The sequence below is a fragment of the Notolepis coatsorum genome (assembly GCF_963971535.1).
Source record: "Notolepis coatsorum genome assembly, chromosome: 6".
Taxonomy (NCBI): domain Eukaryota; kingdom Metazoa; phylum Chordata; class Actinopteri; order Aulopiformes; family Paralepididae; genus Notolepis; species Notolepis coatsorum.
In genome coordinates, this window is record NC_140170.1 from 32,078,362 (window position 1) to 32,097,965 (window position 19,604).

Below are 19,604 nucleotides of genomic sequence, written 5' to 3' on the forward strand. Positions count from 1 at the left end.
TAGGCTGTTGACCTCCACCTTTCTCTGATCCTAAAGGGTATCTTGGATAAGATCAGTCGTAGGTTAGATGGATTGTCCAGCTCATCCATATAGTGAAGCTCCTGCATTGCATTACTGCATTTCGAAAAGGGAGTGGCAAGTGATAATGACAATCTTTTAAGGTTATTGAACTGGTGGCGATCTTCATGAACTTTTTGTCTTCTACCGATAGTTCATTCTGCTCATCATGGTGCTTTTCAGAAAAGTCCTGATTGTATTGTTCCACAAGCAGGTCCTCCAGTTTCGCGATTGATATTCTGTTTGCTGTGGCTTTGGGTCTTCCCATCTCATCCACCGCGTTGATGTTAAGTGGACCACAAACCGCCCATCCCAAGAGTGTCCTCACAGCATATGGCCCGTCATCCTGACTGTTTATGACCTGCCAAGGTTCCATGGCTCTTGGAGTATTGACTCCAATCAGAAGTTCCACCTCTGCATCAATCTGAGTGGTGTGAACATCCTTCAGGTAGGGCCATCTTTTCAATTCCTCTTGAGTAAGGATGTTTTCTTTTGACACTGGGATTGCTGGTTGAGTGTAAATTGTAGGCAGTGCAAGAAATGTGTCGTCATCCATGTTGCCTACCTCCAGGCCTGATATCTCATATGCCGGGACTGGTTTCTCTTGTGCCATTGTTGTAAGGAGAATTGAGGTTTTCCGGCCCTTAGCATTCAGCTTCCTCATGAGGCTCTCTGTGCAAAAGGATGCCGAGCTGCTATGGTCCAAGAAGGCATATGTAGTTACATACCTACTTCCGTCAGCTTGTTTCACCTTAACTGGCACGACGGCTAAGGCACAGTCCTTACCGGCCCCATTATCTTCACCCAGCCTCACCAGAGCACTACCCACAGTCTTCTTGGTCACGGGTGGTGTCCTCACCTGTTGAGGTGTTTTCACCTTCCATGTTGTAGACCTGACTGTTCCCTTTTGATTGTCTGGTCCTTCTTGGTCATTTGTTTCTATGTGTAGCAGAGTCAGGTGTTCTTTCTGGCAATGCTGACACCTCATCCGCTGGCTACAGTGCCTACTGAGATGTCCCTTGGTGAGACAACCAAAACAAAGTCCTTTCACCTTTAAGAACTCTATTTTGTTCAGATGTTTCTGAGCTCTTATCCTCCTGCAGGCTTCAAGTGAATGATCGCCTGCACAGTACAAGCAAGGAGTTCTAAAAGCTTCAGAGCCATCTGCCTTGGATCCTACATTACTGACGGTTGACGGTATGTTTGTGGCCGGTGTCACTGTCGTGACAAAGCTGCTTCTCTCCTTTCTCTCTTTAACCGGTGCGGCTGATGCTCCTGCTCGTGTTTGCCATCCAGAGGCTGCCGTCTTGAGGTGCCTTGGGGCAGCTCTGTCAGTACCATAGTCCTGAATACTACCGAACAATGGGTCGGAGGCGATTTTGGCTTGTCTCTCCAGATAAGCCACAAGGTCCTTGAATTTGGCTCTTTGCCCAGTGCGCTCCTGGATGTCGTAGGCTGTTGACCTCCACCTTTCTCTGATCCTAAAGGGTATCTTGGATAAGATCAGTCATAGGGGGGAGCTCCAGTTGCTCACCACGTACCTCGAGCGCTATTTCGGCGCCGGGGACAACCGTGCTCGTCACGGATCTGGGGTTTAGCGAGTTCGAATCCCGGACTGCAGCCGTGCCTTTCCCAGAGTGTCTTCCCCCCCATCTGAACCCCTTCAGCCTGTTTCTGTCGGTCATCCTTGACCAGAATAAATGTGATAAACGCAAAAAAGAGCCAGGGGAATGGCCAAAGTTAAAAAAAAAAAAGATCAGTCGTAGGTTAGATGGATTGTCCAGCTCATCCATATAGTGAAGCTCCTGCATTGCATTACTGCATCCTCTGAGGTAGAGGGCGTAGGCGCGCAAAGCTTGACTATCCTCCGGTTTGATGCTGGACCAGTCCAAGGCCTTCTTTATATAAGCATTTGTTATTCTTATTTCATCACCGAAATTCTCTTTAAGTAGTCTTTTGGCTTCCACATATCCATCCTGTGGATGCATGTGTAGGCAGCTCCTCACAATATCTTTAGGTTGCCCTGTGGTGTATTGTTCCAAAGAGTAGAGTCTATCTTGATCGCTGGTGGTTCTATTTTCTATGCCGTACTCGAAGGCTCGCATGAATGACCTAAAGTTCATAGGATCTCCGTCAAACATGGGAATCTCCCTGGTTGGGAGTAGCGCCAGATTCTGCTGTGTGACAAGTATATCTGTAATGTCATTCTGTCTTGCCATGACATTTAATAGAACCTGGTCTGTTTGGGTTTGACCCTGTTGTCCTGCTGTAGCTCCAGATGGTTGTAGCTGAAGCTGCACAGGTGGCTGATGCTGATATGGTGCATGTGGTTGTTGCCAAGGTTGTGGCTGAGGTAGCACATATGGTGGTGGTCGATACTGTACAGGTGGTAGTGGCTGTATATATGGCTGTTTGGGTCTTACTGCTTGTGGAGGCCTCTGTTGTTGTTGCTGTTGCTGCTGCCGCTGTGGTGGTTGTTGTTGTTGTTGTTGTTGCTGCTGCTGCTGCTGCTGCTGCTGCTGCTGTTGTTGCTGCTGCTGTTGTTGCTGCTGCTGCTGTTGTTGTTGTTGTTGTGGTGTGTGCGCCCATGCATACTGGGCCCTATTCCCCGTACCTGGTTCAACTAAGTCGATCAAGAATCCCATTATCCAGATTCAATTAACCCGATGTTTGAAGCCGGGATTTTCCTGTTCCTCGAACGCTGATTCAGTCTCGTTAACTCGAACCAGACTTGAGACTCTGGATAATTGCGCGCGGCCGCTTCAGTTGAAAAGACAGCAGGTGTCGATCACAGAAATCCTGATCTTCTAACGGCATTGATTGATTGATTGTTTTAAAACTTTATTAACAGATTGCAGGCGGCTCAATAGCCTCGCCGACAAGTTAAATGCATAATCTATAGGCAAATTTTAAATCCCTCATTACCCCAATCAATCAGATTATATTTCTTTAAACGTTCCTGCTGGCAGTAGGTTTATGGATTGAATAATCAAATGAGATCTTGCTAGCGAAAATAATTAGTTCAACTGTTTCAGAATAAGGATACGGCTCTCTTATCCATTGATTGATGTATGGTGGATGTTTTACTTATCTGCACTGTGGTGTGACGGTTTGTCCTTTTGCCTTTCACGCAGACGACCCGCGTTCGAATCCCCCTCCTTCTAGTCTTTTTCTTCTTTTTGCAATGTAAATACTTTGGTGCACGTTTAGAGCTATATAAAGAATGACATCCTCAATGCATGTAGATTTATAATATTTTAACTTAAAACTAGGCTACTTTTGCGTATAATCATTAATATTATATTCCAAAAAAATTATATTGGAAACGCGGGGTTTCGAACTCGGGTCGTCGGGTTGACAGGATTGCGTACTAGCCGCTGGACCACTGTGCCAGACGGGATATATTCATTGTGTATCCATCAATGGACAAGAAACCCGTGTTTCGGATATTTTTCTTTTGAATGAAGTTTTATCTCTTTATTCTCAAATGCATTAATGTGACGTCAACGGCTCATTCAATTTCTCAAATCCGTCAAACAGCGCATCTCATCAGACATTTTAATCCCAGTTACAATATCACACAAAAACCACAATCCACGCATAGACACTTCAATTTTATGCTTGAATGAAACACAATCCGGGCGCTCCGTTAAGCAAATCTACAGCGGAGAATATATGAAACTAATCAGAGCCAAACGGCCGATAGGTTTCATTCATTAAAAATATCCCAGCGGGATTCACATTTGCAATGCGCCGTTATTAAAATAACCACATGCAGTGTGTATCGCGACTCCGAGCGCCGTATATGATGTGCATTATTTTATTTAGGACAAAGTAAATCTATAGGCTCAATATGATTTATTATCAGCATTTAGTTCTATTATTATACATTTCAAAAGCCCCCTCTAGGAAAACGAAGCACAAAAACATAATTCAGAATGGTATAATGGGATCTAGACTGTGAGAAATATTTCAGGAAGCGAGCTGGCATTTCTTTGCGGGGGCGTGGCCATGGTTCATCCAGCTAACTGAACTTAACCCTGCTCCCGACCAGGCTCAAACTTTTTGATCTGTTGTCATGGTGATTTAGACAATCGAGCGTCGGGGAATGCAAAGGTCTGGCTTAAGTCAGGCTATGCTGGAAATTATCCGGCTAACTCAGTTAGCCAGGTACGGGGGAACGGGGCCCTGGTCCAAGAGCTGTCTTTGCACAGGGGTTTTTGGAACAGCATTTATGGATGCATATTCTACCGGTGATTGCAATATCGGTAGTCCTTCTGAGGTAGAGCATGTGCTCGGTCAACATAATCATTCATACCATCCCTAGGTTGCATCTTGTACACATATCCGTCCTCTTGAGAGGGTGGCTGGTTAATTTGAGATGGATACCTCATGGTTCTAGATGAGTTGGTTTGTGATGATGTCTCATAATCATCCAGTATCTTGAGTTTGGCCGTTGATACAGCCATGTCTGTGTCAAAGTCAAGTTTATCCTTCTCAGCCTTTAATTTAGCCCTGGCTTTAGCCTCCTGCAGACTTAATTCAGCTTGTAATTTAGCCTTGTTTAGATTTAATTCAGCCTCTGATTCAGCTTGTAATTTAGCCTCTGTTAGCTTGGCTTTAGCCTTGTTTAGATTTAATTCAGCCTCTGATTCAGCTTGTAATTTAGCCTCTGTTAGCTTGGCTTTAGCCTTGTTTAGATTTAATTCAGCCTCTAATTCAGCTTCCTTTAGGCTCATGGCTTGTCTGGCTGAAAGTGCAGCGGCTTTTGCCTGAATGATGGCCCTCTCAGTGTCAGCCCTTCGACGGGCGGCAGATAACCTGGATGAATGGCTTCCACCTGATGATTTGGATGATTTTGATGGGGCCCTGGAAATGCTATCCTCTGGGCCTATTGTAGCCTGAAGGTCCGTTTCCAGCTTATCTTGAGTCTCTACTGGAGACTCCTGGATCACTGACTCAGTTGGACTTTGGGCTGGAGTTTGCCTTTCCTTATACCCCTCCATCAACCATTCTTCCATATCGTTAACCCATGTATTAAATTCATCTATTTTTGGTTTATACCGTTGTGTTTCATCATCATCATCATCATCCTGTAAATACAGCTGTACAGACTCATTTGCGATCTTAAAAGCACTGAGTGTCTTATTGAACAATGCCATGTCCGTTCTTACTCCTTGTTCATCCTTTGATATCATCATCACTTTAATCTCATTTTTCTTGCGGGTGCATGCTGCAAGCCTGGCTTTACGTGATGCCATTAATTGTTTCAGCTCAATTTCCGCGCCCGTCAAATCCATGTTATCCGTTTCAGTAGCTGTTTATATTTATCCACCAATTCTTAAGACAGCTTTATAATTATTTTATATTCCACAGCGCCGTGTGCGCGCGCCACGTACGTAGTAGTCTCTATTTCATTCATAAATTCTACTTACGCATGTTCCATTTGCTGTCCTCGGGAGGGAGGGTCCTCCATTCGCTGTGATGCCGTCGTTGATCGACTCCTTCCTTTTGATCACAGCGTTCTCCAAACACAACCAGTTTCCTTGTTCTGGTCCTCTCTCTCAACAATGCTGGATCGTTGTCAGTCCTCTTGCGAGTCCCCTCGTCAGTTGTCACTTATTGACGCGCGCCTCAGTTTGGGTCGCTATCAATAATCTGCGCGAGTCCTCTTTCACTTTATTGAAGCTTTCCTCTCCTTGGGTGGCTTCAATAAAAGCAATTTTCTGACTTAATGTAGCGGCCTCTGCCTGGGTCCGCTTCCAGTGGCAGTCGGGGAGTGATTCCATACGCGCTCCATCCAAAGAATAGTCTCCACACCTTGAGTTCCGTTATCAGATACCGACGTGGCTATCCGATTTATTTAGAAAATGTAGGTTACATGGGAGAGGTGATCAAAGCGATCCTAAAGCGTCCTATAACCGTGGTTCTAATTGTTCAAAGTGTTTCCTAAGATAAGACTATTCTAAAGCGTTCCCGAAGCGGTCAGAAAATTATATGCTTTCCCCGTCGGCTACCAACTCACAGCTGATCCCTATCACCCATTTAATGATCTCCGCCGCGCCGTGGGCCGACCCACCTGACAGGTGCAGGTGATCCGCCCACAGTACAACAGAGTCCACCCAACTGGTTACACAGATAATCATAACATTCCCATAAATCATATCCTTCCATTGGAAATAATAATAACAATAATGATAATAATAATACTAATAATAATAATAATAATCTATAACAAAAAACACTCATTCGGCCTTTATAATACTACATAGCACAATATAATACTACATACAATATAATACTACCTGGTACAATATAATACTACATAGTACAATATAATACTACATAGTACAATATAATACTACATACAATATAATACTACATAGCACAATATAATACTACCTAGTACAATATAATACTACCTAGCACAATATAATACTACATAGCACAATATAATACTACATACAATACAATACTACATAGCACAATATAATACTACATAGCACAATATAATACTACCTAGTACAATATAATACTACCTAGTACAATATAATACTACCTAGCACAATATAATACTACATAGCACAATATAATACTACCTTGTACAATATAATACTACCTAGCACAATACAATACTACATAGCACAATATAATACTACCTAGTACAATATAATACTACCTAGCACAATACAATACTACATAGCACAATATAATACTACATAGTACAATATAATACTACCTAGTACAATATAATACTACATACAATATAATACTACATAGCACAATATAATACTACATACAATATAATACTACCTAACACAATATAATACTACCTAGTACAATATAATACTACCTAGCACAATATAATACTACATACAATATAATACTACCTAGTACAATATAATACTACCTAGCACAATATAATACTACCTAGTACAATATAATACTACCTTGTACAATATAATACTACCTAGCACAATATAATACTACCTAGTACAATATAATACTACCTAGCACAATATAATACTACATACAATATAATACTACCTAGTACAATATAATACTACCTAGCACAATATAATACTACCTAGTACAATATAATACTACCTAGCACAATATAATACTACCTAGTACAATATAATACTACCTAGTACAATATAATACTACCTAGCACAATATAATACTACATACAACATAATACTACCTAGTACAATATAATACTACCTAGCACAATATAATACTACCTAGTACAATATAATACTACCTAGTACAATATAATACTACCTAGTACAATATAATACTACATACAATATAATACTACCTAGCACAATATAATACTACATACAATATAATACTACCTAGCACAATATAATACTACATACAATATAATACTACCTAGTACAATATAATACTACCTAGTACAATATAATACTACCTAGTACAATATAATACTAAATAGCACAATATAATACTACATACAATATAATACTACATGGCACAATATACTACTAGTACAATATAATACTACCTAGTACACCTACTAGTAAAATAGTACAATATAATTTGTATATTATTTATTGTTTATTAAAGGGGAACTATTTTACTATTTCTTTCACTATTTGGGCACTTTTACACAATTCCTGTGAGTCTATGGAACACCTCTGTAATATATAGATTTTTTTTATTCATTGTTTTGTATTTCTAATCAAGTCCTCAAAAACAGCATTTTTCTACCTCCAGATCTCGAGCCGTTTTGAGCCTGGGCTCCTAAACCACTGTGCATCGTCGTCTTCGCCTGAACATTAACATGCAGCAGTGTCTTTATGACATCACATATAGGCACATTTTCAAACGACTCAGTTCAGTGAGGGTGAATATTGTGAGAGGAGAATTGGAAGAATGCGCCAATATGAGAATTTTGAGACATAGATCATATTAATATAAGTTCACATAGCTAGGAAACAATGCTAAACACTCAAAAAGGCCATTTATAAGATAGTTCCCCTTTAAAGGATCCCCATGATGCCAATGGCACCAGCTAGTCTTCCTGGGGTCCGAAGTCCCACATATCAATATATACACATACAAATATACATACACACGCACACACGCGCAAAATAATAATAACAAATAATGAAAAACTAAAATAAATAACCACTGCACTACTGCTCACTAGCTAAGTAATACATTCATGATTTATGTTTAAATTATGATTTGCTATTTAATTGACGTATGTGTTCTGGGCGGCTTATTCCAATAAGTTATGGCTCGATAAATCGTAAGGCATTAGATGTTGGGCGAGGTAACATGATTTTACCTTCTCCTGCCATTCTAGTTAAATGATTGTGTAAGTGCTGCATCTAATAATTTGACTCTATAAAAACTCAGGCTTATTGGTGTGGATGCTGTTATTGAAGAATGTGACTGTATTTAAGACGAGCCTTTTATCTACCGATAACCATAAGAGTTCCCTATGCATACTGTTTATGTTCGTTGTTTTTTGGCAATGTAGGACTAGTCTGGCAGCTCTGTTCTGGGTCATTAGTAGTTTCCTCTGTGCACTGTCGGATGCAGAGGCCCAAACAGGTGAGCAGCAGTCCAGGTGGCTTAAAACTAAGGACTTAACGACCTGTCCCAGAATATGTGCTGGAACATAGGGACGGCATTTTCTTGCCATATAAATGCCATTACCCATTTCATAATAATATAATTCTCCTCTCTTCTCTTCTTCTCTCCTCTCTATTCTTCTCTCTTTTCTTCTCTTCTCTTTCCTTCTCCTCTCCTCTCTTCTTCTCTCCTCTCTTCTCGTTTCTCTTCTCTTTTCTCTTCTCCTCTATTCACCTCTCTTTATTATCTTCTCTCTTCTCTCCTCTCTTCTTCTCTTCTATTCTCTCCTCTCCCCTCTTCTTTTTCTCTTATCTATCCTCCTCTCTCCTCCTCTCCTCCTCTCCTATCCTCTCTCCTCTCCTCTCCTCCTCTCCTCTCTTCCTCTCCTCTCCTCTCCTCTCCTCTCCTCTCCTCTCCTCTCCTCTCCTCTCTCCTCTCTCCGCTCTCCTCCTCTCCTCTCCTCTCCTCTCCTCTCCTCCTCTCCTCTCCTCTCCTCTCCTCCTCTCCCCTCTCTTCTCCTCCCCTCTCTTCTCCTCTCCTCCTCCTCTCCTCTCCTCTCCTCTCTCCTCCTCCTCTCCTCTCCTCTCTCCTCCTCTCCTATCCTCTCCTCCTCTCCCCTCTCTTCTCCTCTCCTCCTCTCCTCTCCTCTCCTCTCTCCTCCTCTCCCCTCTCTCCTCCTCTCCTCTCCTCTCCTCTCCTCTCCTCTCCTCTCTCCTCCTCCTCTCCTCTCCTATCCTCTCCTCCTCTCTCCTCTCCTATCCTCTCCTCCTCTCCCCTCTCCTCTCCTCTCCTCCTCTCCTCTCCTCATCTCTCCTCTCCTCCTCCTCTCCTCTCCTCTCTCCTCCTCCTATCCTCTCCTCCTCTCCCCTCTCTTCTCCTCCTCTCCTCTCCTCTCCTCTCCTCTCCTCTCCTCTCTCCTCCTCTCCCCTCTCTCCTCCTCTCCTCTCCTCTCCTCTCTCCTCCTCCTCTCCTCTCCTCTCCTATCCTCTCCTCCTCTCCCCTCTCTCCTCTCCTCCTCTCCTCTCCTCTCCTCTCCTCTCTTCTCCTCTCCTCTCCTCTCCTCTCCTCTCCTCTCTCCTCTCTCCGCTCTCCTCCTCTCCTCTCCTCTCCTCTCCTCCTCTCCTCTCCTCTCCTCTCCTCTCCTCTCCTCTCCTCCTCTCCCCTCTCTTCTCCTCCCCTCTCTTCTCCTCTCCTCCTCCTCTCCTCTCCTCTCCTCTCTCCTCCTCCTCTCCTCTCCTCTCCTCTCTCCTCCTCTCCTATCCTCTCCTCCTCTCCCCTCTCTTCTCCTCTCCTCCTCTCCTCTCCTCTCCTCTCCTCTCTCCTCCTCTCCCCTCTCTCCTCCTCTCCTCTCCTCTCCTCTCTCCTCCTCCTCTCCTCTCCTATCCTCTCCTCCTCTCTCCTCTCCTATCCTCTCCTCCTCTCCCCTCTCCTCTCCTCTCCTCCTCTCCTCTCCTCATCTCTCCTCTCCTCTCCTCTCCTCTCCTCCTCCTCTCCTCTCCTCTCTCCTCCTCTCCTATCCTCTCCTCCTCTCCCCTCTCTTCTCCTCCTCTCCTCTCCTCTCCTCTCCTCTCCTCTCCTCTCCTCTCCTCTCCTCTCCTCTCTCCTCCTCTCCCCTCTCTCCTCCTCTCCTCTCCTCTCCTCTCTCCTCCTCCTCTCCTCTCCTCTCCTATCCTCTCCTCCTCTCCCCTCTCTCCTCTCCTCCTCTCCTCTCCTCTCCTCTCTTCTCCTCTCCTCTCCCCTCCTCTCCTCTCCTCCTCTCCTCTCCTCTCCTCTCCTCTCCTCTCCTCTCCTCTCTCCTCCTCTCCTCTCCTCCTCTCCCCTCTCTTCTCCTCTCCTCCTCCCCTCTCCTCTCCTCTCCTCTCCTCTCCTCTCCTCTCCTCCTCTCCTCTCCTCTCTCCTCCTCTCCTATACTCTCCTCCTCTCCCCTCTCTTCTCCTCCTCTCCTCTCCTCTCCTCTCCTCTCCTCTCTCCTCCTCTCCCATCTCTCCTCCTCTCCTCTCCTCTCCTCTCTCCTCCTCCTCTCCTATCCTCTCCTCCTCTCCCCTCTCTCCTCTCCTCCTCTCCTCCTCTCCTCTCCTCTCCTCTCCTCTCCTCTCTCCCCTCCTCTCCTCTCCTCTCCTCTCCTCTCCTCTCCTCTCCTCTCCTCTCTCCTCCTCTCCTATCCTCTCCCCTCTCTTCTCCTCTCCTCCTCTCCTCCTCTCCTATCCTCTCCTCTCCTCCTCTCCTCTCCTCCTCTCCTCTCCTCATCTCTCCTCTCCTCCTATAGGGGCAGAGCAGGTGTTGTTGTTGGCTCGTCGAACAGATCTAAGGAGAATATCTCTGGATCTCCCTGACTTCACAGACATTGTACTACAGGTACAAACACACACATTGATTGATATTCTATTGTGTTGTAGGTGATTGATATTATATTATATTCTATTGTAGGTGATTGATATTGTATTGTGTTGTAGGTGATTGATATTCTATTGTGTTGTAGGTGATTGTTATTCTATTGTGTTGTAGGTGATTGATATTGTATTGTGTTGTAGGTGATTGATATTGTATTGTGTTGTAGGTGATTGATATTGTATTGTGTTGTAGGTGATTGATATTCTATTGTGTTGTAGGTGATTGATATTCTATTGTGTTGTAGGTGATTGATATTCTATTGTGTTGTAGGTGATTGATATTGTATTGTGTTGTAGGTGATTGATATTCTATTGTATTCTAGGTGATTGTTATTCTATTGTATTCTAGGTGATTGATATTCTATTGTGTTGTAGGTGATTGATATTCTATTGTGTTGTAGGTGATTGATATTGTATTGTGTTGTAGGTGATTGATATTCTATTGTATTGTGTTGTAGGTGATTGATATTCTATTGTGTTGTAGGTGATTGATATTCTATTGTGTTGTAGGTGATTGATATTCTATTGTGTTGTTGGTGATTGATATTCTATTGTGTTGTAGGTAATTGATATTAGGGCTGGGCGATGTGCCCAAAAATGATATCGCGATAACGATATGATAATGTTATCATATCACTCGATATCGAAATAGTTATAAGTATAAAAAAATATATATATATTATTATTTTTTTTTTTTACATTTATTTTTTAAACGGCAGATGTATGTTTATTTTGCAGCAATTCTTTGTCTTTGCCGCCATCTTTAGTGTTACATCCCCTCACACTCCAGTTCTCAGGCTGCAGCTGGTTTAAAAGCGAAAGTAAACCGGCTTCTCTGCTGGCTGTGGCTCCAGGGGAGTTTTTTTGCACTTTTTTGGTGGACAAACCACCGCACATGTGCACCGTGACTCGTGACTGGAGACTAGCTCTGCTAGCACACATAGCCTACCGTGTACAGACGGTTTCAAACTGTATTTTAAATTAGAAAGCAAACTAAATAAATGAGAAAAATAAATCTCAATTTGGTCAGTATTGTCATTTGGACAAGCAAAGCCATTACTTTAACACTTTGGTAGCCAAAAACGTCTTACCACGTCATTCCCTGCCATTCTCATTCTGCCAATGACGCCGTAACACGTCAGTGAGATCAATATTTCAAAAATCTGTGATCGCAATCATATTTCTCCCCCGGAGACTTGAGATCTACTGTTGATCCCCTCTCAACTCTCCAACGGTTCAAGAGCGCCATCTGGTGGCCGATCGGCGGATCGCCCAAACCGGAAACAGGAAACGGAAGCTGGTGCTCATTCCAATTCGGTCCGATCACTCGCTAATAGTCCCAGGACTCGAGCTAGACACAATGGATAGCAATCCGTTACCAATAACTCGATAAACAACATGATTTGGACGTATATACTATTATACAACATAGATGATAAGTAGTAACTTCTAGAAGCACGTCCATTTGAAATCTTTGATCTCGTGCAGATTGCTATCAAACTGTATTTGATCATCAATATAATGCATTTAGGGCTATAAATCACGTTCTGGAGAATGCTGCAGAAAACGATAAAAACATACTTATACTTTAGACCGTATTTTAGTATGAATATGTGAATGAAAAAGTATAACGTTGCTACACCCTGACCAATAGATACTTGACGTTGAATGGGCCATAGTAATGTCAATTTAGCAATACAATTTAAAAAGTTATAGCCCTGCAAAGAAGGGGAACTTCTCCATAGACAAATAGAGCTGGCGTGGGATGGTTTATTGTGAATATAAGCCTGGCGACCAAAGTGTTAAGTTGCAGGCAAGAAAGACAAGTCTGTCCACTGTCTCTGGGTTTAAAACTGCCCTGTTGCAGGTCACAATACAAATACAAATAATTTTTTTTTCTATATATATATATATATATATATTTTTCTTCCCGATATCGATTATTAAAATATATCGCGATAATTATCGTTATCGTTTTATCGCCCAGCCCTAATTGATATTCTGTGTTGTATTGTAGGTGGACGACATCCGTCACGCCATAGCCATCGACTACGACCCGGTGGACGGTCATGTCTACTGGACGGACGACGAGGTCAAAGCTATCCGCCGCTCCCTCATCGACGGCAGCAACGCTGTGACTCTGGTTACCATGGAGATCAGCCACCCTGACGGCATCGCCGTGGACTGGCTGGCTAGAAACCTCTACTGGACCGACACTGGTACCGACCGCATCGAGGTGAGCCCCCTTTAATTACACCTTAATTACACCCGTCTAGATTAATTACACCCGTCTAGATGAATTACACCCGTCTAGATGAATTACACCCGTCTAGATTAATTACACCATCTAGATTAATTACACCTGTAGATTAATTACACCCGTCTAGATTAATTACACCTGTAGATTAATTACACCTGTCTAGATTAATTACACCTGTAGATTAATTACACCTGTCTAGATGAATTACACCTGTAGATTAATTACACCTGTCTAGATTAATTACACCCGCCTAGATTAATTACACCTGTCTAGATTAATTACACCTGTCTAGATTAACACCATCTAGATTAATTACACCCGTCTAGATGAATTACACCCGTCTAGATTAATTACACCTGTCTAGATTAATTACACCCGTCTAGATTAATTACACCTGTCTAGATTAATTACACCTGTCTAGATTAATTACACCTGTCTAGATTAACACCATCTAGATTAATTACACCTGTCTAGATTAATTACACCTGTCTAGATTAATTACACCTGTCTAGATTAATTACACCTGTAGATTAATTACACCTGTCTAGATTAATTACACCTGTCTAGATTAATTACACCCGTCTAGATTAATTACACCCATCTAGATTAATTACACCCGTCTAGATTAATTACACTCGTCTAGATTAATTACACCTGTCTAGATTAATTATAACCACACCTGTCTAGATTAATTACACCTGTCTAGATTAATTACACCTGTCTAGATTAATTATAACCACACCTGTCTAGATTAATTACACCTGTAGATTAATTACACCTGTCTAGATTAATTACACCTGTCTAGATTAATTACACCTGTCTAGATTAATTAGAAACACACCTGTAGATTAATTACACCTGTCTAGATTAATTACACCTGTAGATTAATTACACCTGTCTAGATTAATTACACCTGTAGATTAATTACACCTGTCTAGATTAATTACACCTGTAGATTAATTACACCTGTCTAGATTAATTAAACCTGTAGATTAATTACACCTGTCTAGATTAATTACACCTGTCTAGATTAATTACACCCGTCTAGATTAATTACACCTGTAGATTAATTAGAAATACACCTGTAGATTAATTACACCTGTCTAGATTAATTACACCTGTAGATTAATTACCTGTCTAGATTAATTACACCTGTAGATTAATTACACCTGTCTAGATTAATTAGAACCACACCTGTCTAGATTAATTACACCTGTCTAGATTAACACCAGGACCACATGGAGGAGAATCACACTTCTAGTTAGATTAGAACACCTGTAGGTCAGACACCACAAATACAGCTGATCATAATAATAATAATAATAATAATAATAATAATAATAATAATAATAATAATAATAATAATAATAATAATAATAATAATAATAATAATAATAATAATAATAATAACAATAATAATAATATATTTTATTTGTACAGCACTTTCTCAAATACTCAAAGCACTTTAGCTGATGAAGTTTCTGGATCATGTTTTTCCAAGGTAACCAGACTGAATGGGACCTCCAGGAAAATCCTCATCTCAGAAAACCTGGATGAACCCAGAGCCATCGTCCTGGACCCTGTCAACGGGTATCTGTCTATCTTCCTATCTCTGTCTGTCTGTCTGTCTGTCAATCAATCAATCAGATTTATTTATATAGCACATGTCAACCAAAGTGCTGTACAGAGGGTAGATACATAGATACATATTGACAACAGTCACAACTACGCAAACACACAGGAAAACAGGGCATGAGTCAGTGAACGGGAAAGGCTAGTAGGTAGAAGTGGGTTTTGAGCCTAGATTTGAAGGCATCTATCGAGGGGGCGAGCCTAATGGAGGTGGGGATGCTGTTCCACAGTGCAGGGGCTGCGACAGCAAAGGCACGGCCCCCCCTGAGCTTGAGGTTAGACCTCTGGACTGTCAGGAGCCTCTGATGGGCTGACCTGAGGGACCTGGTGTTGGAATAGGGGGATAGGAGGTCTGAGATGTAGGAGGGGGGTGACCATTAAGGGCTTTAAAAACAAATAGGAGAACCTTAAAATCTATCCTGTAGCGCACTGGGAGCCAATGAAGGGAGGCAAGGACAGGGGTGATGTGGTCTCTCTTGCGGGTTCCAGTCAACAGTCTGGCAGCGGCGTTCTGTACTAGCTGTAGGCGGGACAGGGAAGACTGGTTAATGCCTATATAGAGGGAGTTGCAGTAGTCTAATCTAGATGAAATGAAGGCGTGGATTACTAGTCAAGTCAAGTCAAGAGTTTTATTTGTCACGGCATACAAGCATACAGTGAAATGCGGGGGGTCTTGCCCGCAACGATTGTGCAATAATGCAATAATACAATAATACAATAATAAGAATCCAATAGGATGAGAATAAGACATTTGTGCAATAATACAAGTAATAAGAATAAGACATAACAGGTATATGTACATGAAGTTTACAAAAAGCATGGTAAGACATGCTAAGGTCCTGTGATAGTGCAATACAATTGTAACTGAGGGGTACAATTCCCTGACTGTATTGAGAGTATGGTATCATTAAACCACTACTTAGTTATGTACTTTAATTACTGGCCATACAGTACACGGTATATCTGGTGAACACCCACACAAGAATACGGCTTGACAAAGAAAGTTCTATTTAGAGGTATTTATTATTAGAGCAGCAACGATAGGTTACAGAATGAGAATTATTGGTCGCGCTTGTAAGGCGAAGAACACTTAAGTAAGTCAAGAGCGTAAGTCCATGAGCATAATAAGATGGGTATAACTGACGCCACCTGTAGCATAAGAATTACATAAGGCACACTCGTAGTCAGCTGGAGATACTAAGGGGTTCCCTTTAGGGGAGAGGAATGGTCGGGAGCAAAGTCTGGATCAACGCGGAATAAAGAGGCTCCAGATACAGGAGCCAGTGCAATAATCCCTTGGTCCGTAGACAAAGCAACAGCTATACTCCAGTATGCATGACAGCATGGATGAAAGCTAGCCAGCCTCTGTGGGTCCTAGAGGCGGGCTCGATGGTGCTCCTCACAGGGTAGATCCCACACAGCAGTGGGGTAGACGGTTCTCTGCTCCAGCAGCCACAGTACCAAAGCAATATAATCCAGCCGGAAAAGGCTCTGCATTCGTCGGTGTAGGTTCTCCGGTGTACATATCCAACGGTTCTCGTCTAGGACTCCTCGGATGGCGGCACGAGTTTAGGCCGCCCAGCCTGGATAAGTGCACTAGCTAGAGTACGACGAACCGGTGGTAATGATGGTCACTGTAGAACGGTAGCCGCACGATACACTATAAATAATAGACTATTACTTTACAATAGAATAAGTCGAACTCGACGATACAGCGTTAAACTCTGACACTTTAGCTATCTATTCTCAAGGCTCTATTTAGGGGCAAAAAGGCCCACTTCACGGCACGTTGTATCGTGGTGAAGGCTTCAACGTTTAGGTACTCAACTACTGCTGTATCCACCTGCGACGTATTTATACGTAAGGTGAATAATCTAGTGCCAACCTCAGTTCTGTCTCGTATTACTGCGCAAACCTGGACATGTTGAGACATGTCTTGGCGGTGGCTTTGAACTTGCCATTGGGGGTATGGCCGTTGGCGCCTAGGGGTCGCTGTCCAATAGGAGAACGAATATTATGGTCTGGCCTGTACCTAGGTAAAGGGATATTCCGTGTATATATACAAAGAATATACAAGGGATATCAGACGATATACAAATATTATACAATATATCTCAAGTAATAAATATATATATTCGGTTTAATCTGACCCTTTGTAACAACAATGTTAGCTACGGATGAGGCACTGGTTCTTATGTACACTACTATACAATGCTATACTATACAGTGTGAGTGAGACCCTGTCCTGGAGCACCAACACCGCCTCAGTGATCGGGAAAGCTCAGCAACACCTATACTATCTAAGGAAGCTGAAGCAGGCTGGCCTGCCACGAAATCTCCTTGTCAACTTTTACCATTGTGCAGTTGAGAGTGTGCTGACCTACGGTGTGTCTGTGTGGTTCTCCAGCTGCACAAAGGCAGAGCAGGAGGCTCTACAGAGGGTGGTGAAGGCGGCAGGCAGGATCGTCGGGACTCCTCTACCAAACATCACCTCCGTCTTCACCTCCCGCTGCCTCCACCGCTCCAAGTGTATCATCAAGGACCAGTCTCACCCAGCACATCACCTCTTTCAGCTCCTTCCCTCAGGGAGGAGATACCGGTCCATACATGCCATTTAAGAACACCTTTTTCCCCTAAGCAGTCAGACTGTTAAATGCTCATTGACTGTCCCCTCACGTGCACCATGCACTTACTTGGACCTGATAATCACTGATTACCACCCATCATGCACTTTATTATTTAAAATATTCTGTTATGTACAGTGTTATATGTGTTATGTGTTCATGTATGTATATATTGTATATTGTACTACGGTCTGTGGGAGCTCCCCTGAAATTTCGTTGTATACTGTGCAATGACAATTAAAAGTCTATTCTATTCTATACAATCTACAGTTATACTATGTGTCCTTATGCTAGCTTGCTATCCATCTGTTTACTATACAAGAACCACTCCCGTTCTTGTTTTTAAAGTGACCTTTCATTGTGTAAAGTGACCATGAGTGTGAGCGTGTGCAGCATGTGTTCATGCTAAAGTGACCATGAGTGTGAGCGTGTGCAGCATGTGTGTGTGTGTGTGTGTGTGTGTGTGTGTGTGTTCATGCTAAAGTGACTGCTAGTGTGTGAGCGTATACAGTAGGGGTGGGGGAAAAAATAGATACGTAGTAGTATTGTGATACTTTGCGTGGCGATACTGTATCGATACAGGGACGCCAAGTATCGATATTTAATTATTCATAATAAAAGTTATTTTTTTTTGTATAAGGAAGTTGCATTGTTAATTTCAATACCTGTAGTACAGTAGTCCACACACACACATGTGCATTCAGTTAAGTTGGAATATGACTGTAATACAAACAGTTCAGTTTGTCAGGTACATGCAACACAGATTACAGTGTTTACATCTGTCTGCTTGAGAAAATACCATGTTCTGCAATAAAAATGATTGAAGTGAGATGAACAGACTGAACTTTATTTTATTAGATAAAACATGTTGACAAAGTGTTACTTTGCAAATTTGATCAAAAACAAATATATATATATTTTTCCCCCGCAATACTCAGCGTATCGCGATATATTTAGTATCGCGATACTATTGTATCGTGACGCAAGTATCGCGATAGTATCGTATCGTGAGGTCTCTGGCGATTCCCACCCCTAGTATACAGTGTGTGCGTTGTGTGTGTGCTCATGTGTGCTTGTGTGTGGAGAGTTCAGTGTTGGTCTGCAGGGGAGAGAAGGGCTTTGAGTTTAGCAATGGTGCGTAGTTGGAAAAAACATGCCTTCACCACTGAGTTCACTTGTCTGTCGAATTTAAATTGGGGATAAAAAATGACACCTAGGTTCTTGACATAAGGCTTGACCAGGGAGAACAGGTTGCCAAGACTGTTGGTAAGGGTGGTGACAGCGTCTGGGGGACCGAAGAGGATTATTTCACATTTGTTTTCATTTAGTTGTCAAATGTTTTGTGCCATCCAACATTTAACGTCATCAAGGCAGGACATGAGAATGTGTGTCGTCAGCGTAACAATGAAAAGAGATTTTGTGCTTCTGAATGATTGAACCAAGGGGTAGCATGTAAAGAGAGAACAGGATCGGGCCAAGGATGGACCCTTGCGGGACCCCACAGGACAGGGAGGTTGAGCAGGTTGAGGGAGGTTGAGCAGTTGGCAATGTTGACAGCAAAGCTTCTATCAAGAATCAAGCGGCTAAGTGGTGCAGTGGGCAAGGCACTCGCCACTAACGCAGGATATGCTGGGTTCGAGCCCAACTCTCTGCGTTGCTTCCGGCTTGGCTGATCGTTCATACTAATACAATTTGCAGTATTAGGGGGTGGGAAAGCTGGTGGGTGGGGATCGGACATTGTGGACAGCGACTCCTACAGGTCGGTTGGTGTGCCTGTACAGCAGAATCAGGAAGTATCGGGGGCAGCGTTACTCCTCGCCACTGAGAGATCGTGCTGTACAGGTGAAAAGATGCGACTGCTGCCTCCTCGTGTACCGGAGGGGACACGTGATGCAAGGCTTTGTCCACATTGCAGCCGACCAGTGGGAGGCATGGTCTAGCAACGTTCGAGACAGGGGAGGGAAGAATTGGATAATACGAAATTGGGATGGGAGAAAAATTAAAAAAATGGGGGAGAAAAAGTAGATAAAAAAA

General features: G+C 42.8%; 1 protein-coding gene across 1 annotated transcript in view; it reads left to right on the forward strand.

Moving 5' to 3' along the window:
* Positions 1-19,604, forward strand: part of LOC311229438 (low-density lipoprotein receptor-related protein 5-like) — a 188,408-nt gene that overhangs the window by 55,590 nt on the left and 113,214 nt on the right. The window contains 3 exon segments of the mRNA XM_084315521.1: positions 10,931-11,019; positions 13,072-13,290; positions 14,816-14,904. Coding sequence (XP_084171647.1) covers positions 10,931-11,019; positions 13,072-13,290; positions 14,816-14,904 — 397 coding nt within the window.